General features: G+C 33.0%; 2 protein-coding genes across 2 annotated transcripts in view; one reads left to right on the forward strand and one right to left on the reverse strand.

Annotated features, from left to right (window-relative positions):
• The window catches only part of LOTGIDRAFT_142206 (hypothetical protein), a gene marked incomplete at both ends in the record, with an annotated part of 6,369 nt that extends 3,312 nt beyond the window's left edge, over positions 1 to 3,057 (reverse strand). The window contains 5 exons of the mRNA XM_009051969.1: positions 859 to 1,003; positions 1,236 to 1,281; positions 1,648 to 1,722; positions 2,652 to 2,730; positions 2,869 to 3,057. Of these exons, the coding sequence (XP_009050217.1) occupies positions 859 to 1,003; positions 1,236 to 1,281; positions 1,648 to 1,722; positions 2,652 to 2,730; positions 2,869 to 3,057 (534 nt within the window). The remainder of the gene's footprint in view (positions 1 to 858; positions 1,004 to 1,235; positions 1,282 to 1,647; positions 1,723 to 2,651; positions 2,731 to 2,868) is intronic.
• Positions 3,058 to 5,792: 2,735 nt separating this feature from the next.
• LOTGIDRAFT_226396 (hypothetical protein) lies at positions 5,793 to 9,470 on the forward strand. The gene is made up of 4 exons (XM_009051970.1): positions 5,793 to 5,914; positions 7,949 to 8,021; positions 8,600 to 8,767; positions 9,241 to 9,470. Exons 1-3 carry the CDS (start codon positions 5,906 to 5,908, stop codon positions 8,728 to 8,730), a joined length of 213 nt encoding a protein of 70 aa, XP_009050218.1. The 5' UTR covers positions 5,793 to 5,905; the 3' UTR covers positions 8,731 to 8,767; positions 9,241 to 9,470.
• Positions 9,471 to 14,622: the final 5,152 nt, after the last annotated feature.

Here is a 14,622-nt window from a genome sequence, read left to right on the forward strand (position 1 = left end):
TTCTTTTTAAATGTCAAATTAAGCAAAGTATTTGATTAATTGGTGTTTCTAATGAATTATCATGTATTCTTAATCATATCATTATGTTCTTATTGCATATGTGTTTTAACCAATCATAAATGTCCATGTATGTACAGTCTGGATAAACAAAAACAGACTTTTTGACCTTTATTGATCAGCCACTCATAGGAATTCTGCTTGTATTTCTCTTCTAATTTAGCTAATTATGAATTAATAATGGACATGTGAGACAAACTGGTATTTTTCCAAGTCAATAGGACACCTATACTTTCTATTTATATAAAGGTGCAGACACGCGAGCTGTCTTGGTTGGAAACATTTTGTCGCCGATTACAGTCTTGTCTTGAGTTTCAACGACTGACACGGGCACACGAGGAGACAAAAATCTTCAGTCGGTTGTTTTTCACTTTCACGTGTGGAGCATGCAATTGAAAGGAAACTGAATCTGATTGGCTGATGGCAGTCTGTCTTGCAGACAATAAAACTATCGGAGACAATTATCAAACTTGTTTGATATTATAAATCCTGTCGGCGACACGATAATCTTGTCGTGGAAAAATCTCTGACCAAAACCTTGTGCTTGTGTGCCTGCACCTTTAGTATTAGCATTTTCATTTTCATTATTGGAAATAAGGAAACCCATCTTTAAAATGTTCTCATAAGCAAAAGCAGTCTATGTCATCGTGATAACCACTCCCAAAAGCCTAAGAATATGATGTTTTGTGGACGTATGCAATATTGCATCCCCCTATGCCCCAATCCCTTTAGAATGGATTCCAAAATAATTTGGCAGTGGCTCCCTCCAGTTCTCCCAGCTGACACTGCCTTAATACTTACCGGTTTTATGCCTGAGAGTATACCAATATAACCAGCAAAATTAACAGATTTAAACACTGTTATACCAGACCTTGTATATCTTAGGTTAATTATAGCTGGTTTTAATACTTCAGTTATAGCCCACGTCTTATTCTTTATATCCCATCTTTAATACATAACTTTTCATACTTATTTTTTAATTGTCTTTTGGTTTCTTTTTTTTTGTATCTACATTGATGCTAATGATGTCAACAATACTTGTTAATTCGACATTAGCCCCAAAATTTTCAGACTTCTTGTTGCTATGCAAAGCCCATATTAAAAAAATACAAAAGGCTGAGATAGTTTCAGCTGACATTTAATTATTTCCAAACAAAAGATATTAGATTAACACTTACCCAATGAAAAGTCCAAAATCTAAATTTCTAGCATGGAAAAGTTTTCCTGTAAATTAAAAAAAAAATTTACAAAAAATACGAAAAGAAAAGTCTAACACAAAAAAGACTAATGTTCCTGTCTATGGTAGATTGGATCACCTTTCATCAACTCCCTGAAACAATTACATTGCATATCGAATTGTTCCCTTATCTTGTAAATCTCTCCAAAAGCAATTCATTTCTTATCAAATTGATTTTTTCTAATGCTTATATAATATCTACTCGTGACCTAGGCCAGTGCTGCTATAGGTGATTCGAACAATTCAAAATTCAGTTCTATTAACCCATCAAATTACTGTATTTTTTTAATCTGTATTTTATCTTATTCAAGTTTTTGAGAAATAGGTGCAAGATTTTTCGTTAGAATTATTACCTGCAGAATCTTGGGCTACTATTGATGTACATACAGTAAATACCTCATAGAAAATATTATATAAAACAATTTCACCTGATATAAAAAGAAACAGAATAGTTGTGATGGATTTAAAACAAACGAATAATTAAAAGAAAACTTTGTAAAATATTTCATATAATTGTAAGCCATAATGATAGACTTCTTTATGTGGGGTTTGGTCTTTCCTTTTCGCACCTTCGACCATCAGCAATCCATTACAAAATGGCTGATCGTCAACCTCTGGTGAAAATCCAAATTTTTGTCATTGTCTTTAATATGTTCCCCCAGTTTGGAAGCTCTTTTCAAACTGGGGGAACACATTTAAGAGAAATGGGTTCTCTTATTTTCATTTATGACAATGAAAATGCTAATACATAATTATATGAATATAAAGTAAAGGTCTTCTAATGACTTGGAAAAATACCAGTTTGACTCACATGTCTATAATTAATTCATAATTAGCTAAATTAGAAGAGAATTACCAGCAGAATTCCAATGAGGTCAAAAAGTATTTTTTTGTTCATCCAGACTGTACATACATAGATATTTATGATTGGTTAAAACTCTTAATTATATACAATAAGAACATAATGATATGATTAAGTAAGAATACATGATAATTCATTAGAAACACCAATTAATCAAAATAGTTTGCTGAATTTGAAACTGAGAAATAAGGAAACCCAACATTAAGGGTATCAAACTGCTCCACAGTGAAGTCACTTCTCTTGATAACACTGCCTGTATAAGCATGTGAAACGTTGAGTTAATAAATGTCGGAAATAGTATATCCATATATCTTGTGCTTCGTTATAAATATACTGAATGTACAACTAAAGGTGCACTCACAGCATAGTGATTACCAGTTAGATATGGTTGCAAATAAAGTCTTGAGTACTGAACTTAAGACCTCTATTCTTACTTGTAACCATAATCAACTGGTGATCACAATTGTGTGAAAGCCCTTTAAGAGATCATCTTACCTAGATTCATGTTAGAGTATTTGGCCATTCCCATAATTTCACCTCTGAATGGACCAGGTATTGTGTCATCAAACTGACCCTAAAAGAATTCATACATACATTGGAATGAGTTGCAAACAGCTAAAAACATGTTTAAAAATGGGTTCCCTTGTTTTGACTTATATCTTGCAATCAATAGACAACTAAAGCAACCCTTTAATAATCCTAAATGACTTACAAATTTTGTATCAACAAGTTTAATAAGTTCTTCTGCATCTTTGCCCCAGTCTGCCACAAACTCTTTGAATCTACTCAACACTTTTCTGATTTGAGGAGCCTTTGCTTGGGCAACCTCCTTCCATCTTTCTTCAGGTGGTAAATCCAAGTTTACTATATATTCTTTATCTATGTGAAGGCTGAAAGGCATAAATCAAAATGGAGTTTCCTGTCCTACTTCCTGTGACTGATGTGATTAACAGAAAACTACAAAGTCATACTTCCTCAAGTGAAAAGTTTGTTAGCTGTTACTAATGTTTTGCCAGTATATTGTTTTGTTTTGCAGTTCAGATTGGTAGCGTAACTTTTACACAGGCCGTTTGGGGATCTTAGGGGACACACATTGTAGCACACAAGGCCTTGGTTTATTGTCCTATCCAAACAACTAGATACTTTTTCCATGTCAGTCCCTTTTTAACCTGCATCACTGCCACGGAGATACCATGCTGAATATACAGATCAACCTATAAGGAGACTGAACCTGGGCCCCCTAGGATATCATTGCACAATAGTCGACCCCTGTGAGCAGCCTGGCAGACAGCAGACATGTAGAAAAAAGTTGTGAGTTAAAGGGATTGTAAAAAGGTTTTCTAAACTTTTTATGTGTATCTGGACACTGATAGCATCAATTTGCACCATTCCAATTTTCATTCTTGCAATTCCACTAAAACATTATTATGAAGTCACTAGAGGGGAACTGCATAGATACCAATAGTAACTTCCGGTAGTTCCTCTCTAGTGACCTCATAAAACGCGTTATTTTTAGTGGAATTACAATGACCAAAGACGTCAGAATGAAAATTGTAATGGTGCAAATTGAAGCTATCAGTGTCCCCGATACACATATAATATTTAGAAAAACCTCTTTACAATCTCCCTGCAGATAATACATTTAGAGGTTACCAGACACAGTTAAGTTATATTTTCTCCACTGTTCCTGTTAACAAGTACTATTATCTTCCACATAGGTTCCCTTCAGCACATAACAAACCAACAATAAACTATAATAACTGATCATAACAAGAATATACTTCTATGATACATAACATACCCACAATAATCTATAATAACTGATCAAAGCAAGAATATACTTCTATGATACATAACATACCCACAATAAACTATAATAACTGATAGTGAAATATTTTGATTATCAATCGATTATTGATCAGTAACCTGCCATCGATAATCGATCTCAATTTGGTGATCGATACCCAGCCCTATTTATTATTTTCAATATATGTAAATTTTTTCATGCAAGATTCTAGTTTAGGTATATTGGAAGGGATTATGTGATTTTTATGCGTTTTAGTAATTTTAAGGCTATTAAAGCACAAAAAACAGAAGAGAAAGATACCTAGTTCAACTGCTAATTCAATACAAAAACACAAACCTTTCTGGTGGTGGATAGGCATCTTTTACACAGGTCTCCTTGAACTATAATATAAAAATATAGTTTAAATATTACATCTATTAACTGATTTCATCACTTGTACCACCCTTTTTATGTGTGTATATATATTAGGCCTTACTCTCTGACTACAATGATTTCTGTATGAATTGAACAAAATACTTCTGAGAGTCTTAGACTGTCTTTGGGTTGATGAAAATGTCAACCACTGGACAAGTTATCTTTTGTAAACATGATTTTACAGAGGGAATTTTCAGTCCGAAAAGAAAGGGCATTTTCAAGTGAATTTTCTGGGAGAGAAGTGTGTCTATTTTAAAAGTAAAAATACTGAAAATTATATTTCTATAGACCTGAAGATATTCTAAAACCAATGGTATACAGTTGAAAATTTTATTTTAGATATTTATTAAATTAGTTAAAATGTAGTCAGACAGTACAAAATCAATAGTTCGCCAAACTCTTTAATCATGGACTATAATATCTACATTAGCGTTGGCCCAGATGTTTGCCAAGACCGAAACATCTGTCTCTTATTCCAGCCTCTGATAGCTATTTGGACAGATGTCAGCTGGTGTACAGACAGAAAAAAAAGACCCTGTTAAATGGGGACTTTCCTCATCTCCACAGGTGTGGGGGTTTAAAACCTATTTAGAAACCTCGGATCTGCAAAGATGAATATTTTTGTAGTTCAGTCATACAATCATTTTTCTCTCTACACCATTTATGTCATGTATCTGGTTCTATCAAAGTTTTTTTTGGCGAAACAGATATAGCATCGGCCATTTATAACTGCGTGCGCAGCCAAAAGTTCAAAGGTCACAGAGTCATGTGATAGTAACAAAATGAAATTTACGGTGGTGCCCAACACTAATTTACAATCATCTTAAATGTAATTCAATATTATGTTAGAGAAAGCGAATCTTAGGAGGTGTGGAAAATCCCCGTTTAACAGGTTCTTTTTCTTCTGACTCTACTCCAGCTGACAACTTTCAAAATATCCCTCAGAGGCTGGAACAGAGGCAGACGTTTCAGACTAGTGTTTGTCATGCAACTATCAGTTACTTTTATTGTATCTAAATTGAAAAATTTGTGAATTTCTAGAGGAGAGGAAGTGTTCGGAGAAAAAATAGAAGTCATTCTCTACTTACAGGAGGCACTTGCCCAAAGCAGAAATACAAACACAGTAAAAACGTTGTCACTTTCCAGAATGTATCCATTTTGATAATAATTGATCTACATTTGAATAATTAATCGATAAAAGACGATAACATATTAATCATGGCTCATATGACAATTATTTGGCAGAATTTTTGACTTCCTGTAAAACGAAAGTAGTAGATTGTAGACTTTGTTATCAAGTCAATCTATCATAAAAATTTAATTTGTGGAAAGAAACTGGATATTCGAAGCAGAATATAGTTTTGTTTACCTACCCAATGATTGGTCCACAGTAACCACGTGACTTATCATTCACAGAAATTTACACATACACCGAATAAAGAAGTCCAAACGTGTGTTGTGTGCAGTTTCACTTAGATTGTTTTCTATTCAGCTGACAGTTGGCCAACTTCCCAATAAAATACCAACAATGGCGCAGGTATGCTTGTTTTATGTTAGCCTTCATGTTATAGACATAAATTTGTTTTCCTACAATATTGAGAGATTCTGCATTTTTTTATTTATATTTTTGTCATAATAGGGAACAAGTGGTACATTCCGTTCGGACGGGTATATTTCATATTTTGCTTTTAAAGTGATTCTACGTCTTAGAATAAGCATAAAATTTAAAAATTTTAAACTTGGCCAATAAGAACATATATTTATCAGTATATATACCTGGTGTCATAAATAACATAACAGGATCCTTATATAATCCAATAAATCCAAAAACTTAATAAAAATGCAATTAATATTAAGATTAAGCATTTTTCAATAATTACTTAGTTTTATGAATTTTCCAATTTTACAGATTTTACAGGTATTCTGTTGTAACTTTATGACACCAGGTATATGTTCTGAAAAATATATACTCATTGACCATTCTTGAGAATTAAATTTTATGTACATTCTAAGACATAGTATCACTTTAATTCAATTGTCATCAGTTTAAATTTAAGCAAATTTTAGTGGGATGGTAAAGCACATATAGTTTTGTTAGAAATGACAAGAGAATTCTTTTTTTTTTAAATATTTCTGGACATAATGAATTAGGTTTCTTTTTTTTTTCCATAATGATTTAGGTTTAAAATAAATTCATGACACTATGTTCATAGATAAAAAAGCCACTACAGGTAGGAGTGTGAACAAACAATGTCAGTGATATGTTACATGTGAACTAGGTTATGTCAATAAACATCTACTGTGAACAACCAATGTCAAATATATTTAAAGAAGTCTAAATCTATCTCTGTCTCTGTCTTCAGGGCACTTCAAAACAAATGCAGATATCACATGTTTAAAACATGTTGGTTTTACAATGTCCTGGGTAACAAAATATGAAAGTATAGTTTTACATATATTTTTTGATTCTTAATTAGAAGGGAGCCGCGGTGGCTCAGTGAGTTAGACGCTTGCTCGCTAACCTGAAGGTCCAGGGTTAAATCCCACCATAGGTCGAGATAATACCTTCGGATTTTTCAACCCGGTTTCCCCGTGTCAGTGATGCAGGTAAGAGGGGCTGACATGGAAAGAGCGTCTAGTCGTTCGGATGGGAAAATAAACTGAGGCCCCGTGTGCTACAGGCTGTGCACGTTGAAGATCCCTCGACAGTTGGAAATCGAAAAAGAGCAGGCTAATGCCGCTGTCCTGGCAAAATTTCCTCCATCCCACCCTGCATGGCCATGCCCAACCTTTTTTAGCCCACATGGTGCAGGAAAGTAGGACGTAAAACCCCATGCATTTCATTTTATAATTGGTATGTTATGTTGCTTTCTTCATACAAAACTACATGTAGGCTATTTATTGTACTAAGATTTGATACTGAAGGTTATTATTGTGTGTAGAAAATATATCAAAACAGGACAAGAGAAAAAATCTTGTGCTTAAAACTTTGTCATAGATAATTATAGTGGTACAAACTTCACCATCCCACAAGGAAGTTATAAAATAAGAAGATTATGTTAAAGGATTTAATATTTCTATAAGGATTTAAATAGTAATTAATATAAGACCTTCTTGATGTATTAAATACCTGTAAACTGTTAAAAATGTTTTATATATTGCTGAAGGCTTTATGTTACGAGTTATTGCCCTTGATATGATGTATTGTAGTGAAACTAATATGGTTGAATTGCCCTTCACATAGTTATCGCTTTTGTCCTTGTATATCAAGATCCATTGTGTCCAAACCACACCCTCATTCGTCATAATTCTTCCAGGCCATGGTAACACAAGAATTATGTATTCATAGTTAAATATTGTCCAATCAAAGTTGGTCCTACTATATTGGTAGCAAAATTCAGCTAATCAAAACAAATCACTCGTTATGACGCTTTGTTTGCGAACGTAAGCTTAAACAAAATGAAAGCAGTGTGCAGAATTGAATCACTTGCCAAAGTGGATTTATTCCACGACTCTTGACAGTTTTTTGCCTATACTGATCAATATTAAATATGGGAATTTTAAATTTCAGGTTCATGAATTCAAAATGGAGATGACTTGTGAAGGATGTGCAGGGGCTGCCCAGAGAGTTTTGGGAAAGTTAGGTAGGTTAAAATCTTTGAGTGAAAACCTACACAGGATAGCCTTACATTATAAAACTTGGAGAGGCGGGAGGGACAGGGCAGGTTGTCTCTGCAATCTCTGCAAGTTAAACATTTGCTTGATGACCCAGCGGTTATAATGATCATCTATCCGTTGCTCTCACAATTCCATATTCTCGTCATTAATTTTGATTGATAGAGAGTGTACTTCTCTACCAATTATATTCATTCAAACAACATTCCGCTGGAAAATGTTTGAATAACCAGACGCAAAAAATTTACTTTCTTTAAATCTCTAAAGGAACATATCTTGACATAGACTGTACCTTTGTCTTGTTTTTTAACCTTGTTTAAAAATAACGTTGTTTAAGTGAAACAAATACCACCTTGCTTGCTACTGGCCATGCCATTCCTTGCAGTCAGTTCAAAAGAGCAGGGTACAGTTATGCTGCTATGCAAAACAAATATCTTTCAATGGACAATGGATGGTTTGGCTCATCTTAATCAGCTTAATTTGAGTGTATTTTTGGCTTAGGTTACAGTGGCCAAATTGTCTCTTATTTTGATTCTTCCATTTTCAGAGGGAGTCGAAAAAGTTGAAACTAGTGTTGAAAAACAGCAAGTTTTAGTCACTTCAGCCTTACCCAAGGATACTCTTTTAGAAACATTACAGAAAACAGGGAAGACTTGTTCTTATGTTGGTACTCAATAATCATCTTCTATTGTCTATCTATTCCACTATTGTCATTGTAAGTATATACTATTACATCCTTTATGTGGCACGTGTCCATTGGTCTTATCACATCCTCATCACTCCCTAAAACAGTTTTGATAATGATATAAGCTTAACTAATATAAAAAAGTAAGGTCGTACAAAGGATGAACGTCCAGGTCAAGGTCAAATTTTTCGGGTCTGTCATGTTTTCATGAAACATTTTCTGTCCTCAGCCAATCAACATACAATATCTCATCACGTGAAAAAAATTGTTTTGGAACCTTAAAGAAGCATAATGTCCATTGTGTGGGGCTAATGACAACATCGTGGGTGACCGCCATATTTGGTCATTTGGACATTTTGGTACCGTCTCCAAAGTTGTAGAAGTTGTTTCAAAAGGATTTATGTCATTTGCAAGTTTGGGTTTTCAACAGTGAAGACCTTATATTCTCAGTTTGGTTGCTGATATGAGTCTTACTCTCAAAGCTTTCTTTGCTATACTTTCAGATTGTACAATTTTTATCGTGTATGGAACGCTTGTAATCAATTATTGCCAAAGCAAAGAAAAAAGACCAAAAAGATGATAAGCAATTTTAATGAACCCGATATTCAATTTGCAATCTGAGATATTATTATCATTTGATGCAAAACTGTTTTTTTTTTATTAATTAATCATGATATTGGTTTAAATATTTTCTTAACTTTTTGTCATAATATTAAAGCTGGATCTGAAAATTAGCCTGCTCTTTTTCGATTTCCAACTATCGATCTTTAACGTGCACAGCCTATAGCACACAGGGCCTGAGTTTATTGTCCCATCCGACTAGACGCTTTTTCCATGTCAGCCCCTCTTACCTGCATCACTGACAGGGCGAAAACCGAAGGTATTATCTCGACCTACGCCAGGATTGAACCCTGGACCTTCAGGTTAGCGAGCAAGCGTCTAACTCACTGAGCCACCGCAGCTCCCCTGGACTCGGTGGAAAGGAGATATATGCATCAATAGGAGAGGTCAATATATAATGTTGGCATAGTAGTTATTTTTCGGGCAGAAGGAAATGAAACTTGTTGCTAGAAATTTGAATTGATATGAAAGTAATGAAGAGTAAGTTTTTAATATTTGGAATGAAAACATGAACAAAGTAAGCTCATTGAACAGTTGCGAGAAGTCAACAGAGAAAATATTCTGCATTGACTAGTGATTTTAGTATGTGTTATACAACTACAAAAATTAAAACCAAATTGGAATAGATATTCCCACACATGGTAATGGTGGATGATTTTTGTCACTGACTAAAATCTTGTCAAGAAAAGACAAAAATCTCCAGGCAGTCGTTTTCCACCATTTCAATAATTACATTCGGAGCATGCAATTGAAAGGGAAATGAATCTATTTCTTTTGTCTGTTGTGCAGACGATAAAACTATCAGAGAGAATTATCAAACTAGTTTGATATTTTAACGTAATCATCTTGTCGTGAAAGCAAGGGTACGCCCGAGATTCGAGTCAGAGACAAAAAATGCCATCCAAGACCGTTCCAGTTCTTCCTTTAAGTGACTGACACTCATTGAAGATTATCTGTTGCAGGAGGTTTCTGTGTCAAAGACACATAGTAGCTTGTGGACAAACAAATGAACACAGTTAATATGCAATAGTTTATTGAAAGACATGGCATTTACAATAAGCTGTTCTGTCTGCACAAAACTTGGAATGAGACATACATGAACCCAACATAAAAATAACCAAACTGGAAACAATACTTGAAGCAATGATTTGCTAAGCATTCCAATATTTTAACAATACACCTCATATTGCAATACATATTAGAAAATCAATGAAATAACACTAGAGTTTCAGTACACAAACACATAATATAAAAATAAATTGAAATAGACTGACATTTCTTATCTCTCTAATGACTTTCAAATTTTTACTCCACATGGTTCAATTTAAGCAATATTGAATTGCAGAGTGCAAGTTTAAAGGTGGGTTTCCTTAGTTTTAGTGTCAAAATAAGCAAACTATTTGATTAATTGGTGTTTCTTATGAATTAACATGTATTCTTAATCATATCATTATGTTCTTGTTGCATATAATTATTTTTAACCAATCATAAATGTCCAAGTCTGGATAAAAAACAAAAAATGTCTTTTTGACCTCATTGGAATTTTGCTGGTAATTCTCTTCTAATTTAAGTAATTATTCATTAATTATAGACATGTGAGACAAACTGGTATTTTTCTAGTCATTAGGACACCTCTACTTTCTATTCATAACAGTATTAACATTTTCATAAATGAAAATAAATTTTTAAAATAATCCCTTTTGCGAGACAATATTTTCTATCATTAGCCAAAATCTATCACAACGATCTGCAAATCAAATTGTATATCATTAGTGAGAATTGTTTGCCAAATGTAGAAACATGCAGTAACTTTTGGAATTCATAAAACCTTTCTGGAACTAACGTCAGTGGAAAAACCCATCTAAAATCTACAAATGGAATTTTTATCAAAATTTAACTTGATTAATCATAACTGAAATTTGGTGTGATAAATTGCCCATAAATTTTTTCAATCTAATTTGAACCCTACCTCTATAGTAGCTGGATTTATTAGAACCAGAATTTCTATTGGTTATATTCATATGGTCAGAATTAGACATAAGAAACTCATCAAAATATTACCCCCAGCAGCACCAAAGACAGGCGGGCAGAGCATTACTACATTACAATTATTACAATCTACCAAATCATAGTGTTTCATTCGAGATCTATCAGTTATGTGGCTTTTATTAAACAACATTACTCAAATATAAATCAAGCTTTTAAACATTTTCACAGCTGATCAGTCAGACACAAAGAACTTTTTGGTCCATAAAAAATATAGAATTTTTTCTATGATTCAGAATATGCTACAATCATTATTTTCATTTTGAAAAAATGGAAGCAAGTTTTCTAATTTACTCTTCGAAATGTACGAAAACAAGGTAAAAATTTAAAATATACTCCTTTAATCCAAAATAATTCTTTTACTAATTCTAAAATCTGGAGACATTATCAAATGCGACAAATTTTCAGCAAAAATCTCGTTCATTTAAACTATGTGTTCTTGTGAAAAGATAATGGACAACAGCCATATATGCCCACCACGGCATGCAGATGGTAAATATTCTAGATTTTGGGGCAAGGGCAATAACTCTGCTTCTAACGGTCGAAAATAGCTGAAATTTGAACTTGATCTTCGTTTTATGAACATGTGTACACATACCGAATTTCGTTTGATTCCATCAAAAAATCTAGTTTTTAGAGCGTTTACAAGCAAATGTTGACCGACGGACAGACAGGGGTGCCTACAATATACCTCCACATAAAGAGATGTGGGCGTATAAAAATTATCTATTCTTGAGAAAGATATCCTAGAAAAAAATGCCGAATTGAATTTAAGATACAATTAAAAGACATTAATTACAAAGTATATAAAAGCTTACACAAAAACATCTACCTTTTTGGAATGATTTTGATCGCAGTATATAAGTTAAAACAAAATTTTTTCACCTGTTTACTCCCTTTTACCAGTTTTCAATGTCAATTATTAGTATTGAAAATTTGATTTTGTGTTTGTCTGTAATTAAATTGTCAATGATCCAAATTATTCCTGCTTTAAAACAAGCTTGACAACACAATAAGAAAGATCCCTTAAAATGTTACAATATAAAAACACATTTACACAAGTTCACAACACATTATAAAGTGTAAGGCAGGGGATATTTGGCAAGCACAGTTCATTGTTATGAAAAAAGGATTAAAGAGATCTATGGAAATCCAACAAGCCACCAAATCTTCGCAATGTCAAGCTATGACGTCTGTCTTATACCTTGAATGAAATTGCCACCTATCTTGTATAAACAGTAAACATTATTGAACTCTGATTGGATGTATTTGCTAATGTACAAGCCAATCAAATTGCAGCTTTTTTTACTAACTTTCGTGATACACGAAAGGTGACTATTGCAGTCAAAGTATAAGACACAGATTTTAATAGCTTGATAATATGAAGATACAATCACAATCCTCAGTAGATAAAAGAATTATCATCTCAATTGAAATATCTACAAGAACTTCTCTCCAACATATTAAGTACAGAAATCACAAAATTCTCCCTAAGCCTACATTTGATGGTAAATCAAATAAACCAATGTTCAAAGTCCATCATTTTTGCCACAAAGTCCATAAATTAAGCGCATAAGGAAAAGCCAAACGAATCAGGCCCTACCCATTTCTTTGACATAAACAGATGGTATACAGATGTGATATTGTCATGGTTTGGGCAAGACTCAAAAGTTCACATTTTGATAGAGTTGCTCCGATCCATTTTTGGATCTAAAACTAGTGACTCGAGAAAATGTGACCTTTTGAGTCTGTCCTTACCGTGCCAATATCACGTCAAAGAAATGGGGATGGCCTGATTGGTCAGTCTGACAAGTTATAATTGTATAACTAAACACAATATCGTGCTCATGTATAACGCACTATTTAAAATGGACACAATTACAGAAACTGTGAAGATTGTGTTTCAACTCTGTATGAAAGCAAAGCATCCAACGAGATATAGTACACAAAGTTCACTGTGCCCCTTTATTCACTATAGTCAGACAAAGATATTGGAGCACATCCTGGTACTTTTTCACACAATTTTTATGAACATTGTCTTATACCTTGACTGCAATAGTCACCTTTCAAGTTTCACAGAATGCAACGATTTGATTGGATTTTAGCTAGCGAATACAGCCAATCAGAGACTTTGACAGAAAGAGTGTAATCATTATGATTTATTGTTTACAGACTTTCAATCATGGGCTCTGATTGGTTGTTTTGCTAACACAATAAAATCCTTGCAAATTTGCTTGTGCAAGGATGATGGCTACTGCAGTCAAGTAAAACACAAAGTTCAAAATAGCTTGACATTGTAAAGAATACCCTGGTTTGATACAAAACATGGACAGTCTACTTTTTACATTAAGGTAATATACATAGTAATGAACACAATTCAGCCATATTTCTATTGTTTGACTTACAATTTATTCCATCTTTAAAGATGGGTTTCCTTATTTTTAGTGTCAAATTAAGCAAAGTAATTGATTAATTAGTGTTCTAATGAATAATCATGTATTCTTAATCATATCATAATGTTCTTATTGCATATAATTAAGAGTTTTAACCAATCATAAATGTCCATGTATGTACAGTCTGGAAAAAATAAAGACATTTTGACCTTTCTTGATCGGTGTCTCATTGGAATTTTGCTGGAAATTCTCTTCTAATTTAGTTAATTATGAATTAATTATGGACATGTAAGACAAACTGGTATTTTTCCAAGTCATTAGAACACTCTACTTTCTATTCATATAAGTATGAGCATTTTCATTTTCATAAATGAAAAAAAGGTAACCTATCTTTAAAAAAGTAGACTGCCCTTATTTTTGTTTTGAATATCCCTATAAATAACTTGAAAAAACTTTTTAGTCCAGCAATTATATATTTCACATGTAAATGTGCCATAACACCATAGCGATTACCAGTTGTGTATGGTTACAAATCTTGTTTCATCCATTCCCACTCATTAAACATATTAATTTGTATAGGTATAATTTACAAAAAATAATTTATATAAATAAATATATTAAATACTATTAATAATAAATTGTATTTTCATGTTAACCACTAAAGATTAAAAATATGAGCCATTTACCAAATTTTGTCCCTAAATTATTGTTCACATATGTCTTATTATACAGTGGTTTCAAAACAATAGTTTTCTCATGCTGTCAATATACATTGATAGTTCCTGTTTATTTAGACATTGTGGTCCCTTTGTAATGTAAATATAA

The sequence above is a fragment of the Lottia gigantea genome (genome assembly GCF_000327385.1).
Source record: "Lottia gigantea unplaced genomic scaffold LOTGIsca_176, whole genome shotgun sequence".
In the NCBI taxonomy this organism is placed as follows: domain Eukaryota; kingdom Metazoa; phylum Mollusca; class Gastropoda; family Lottiidae; genus Lottia; species Lottia gigantea.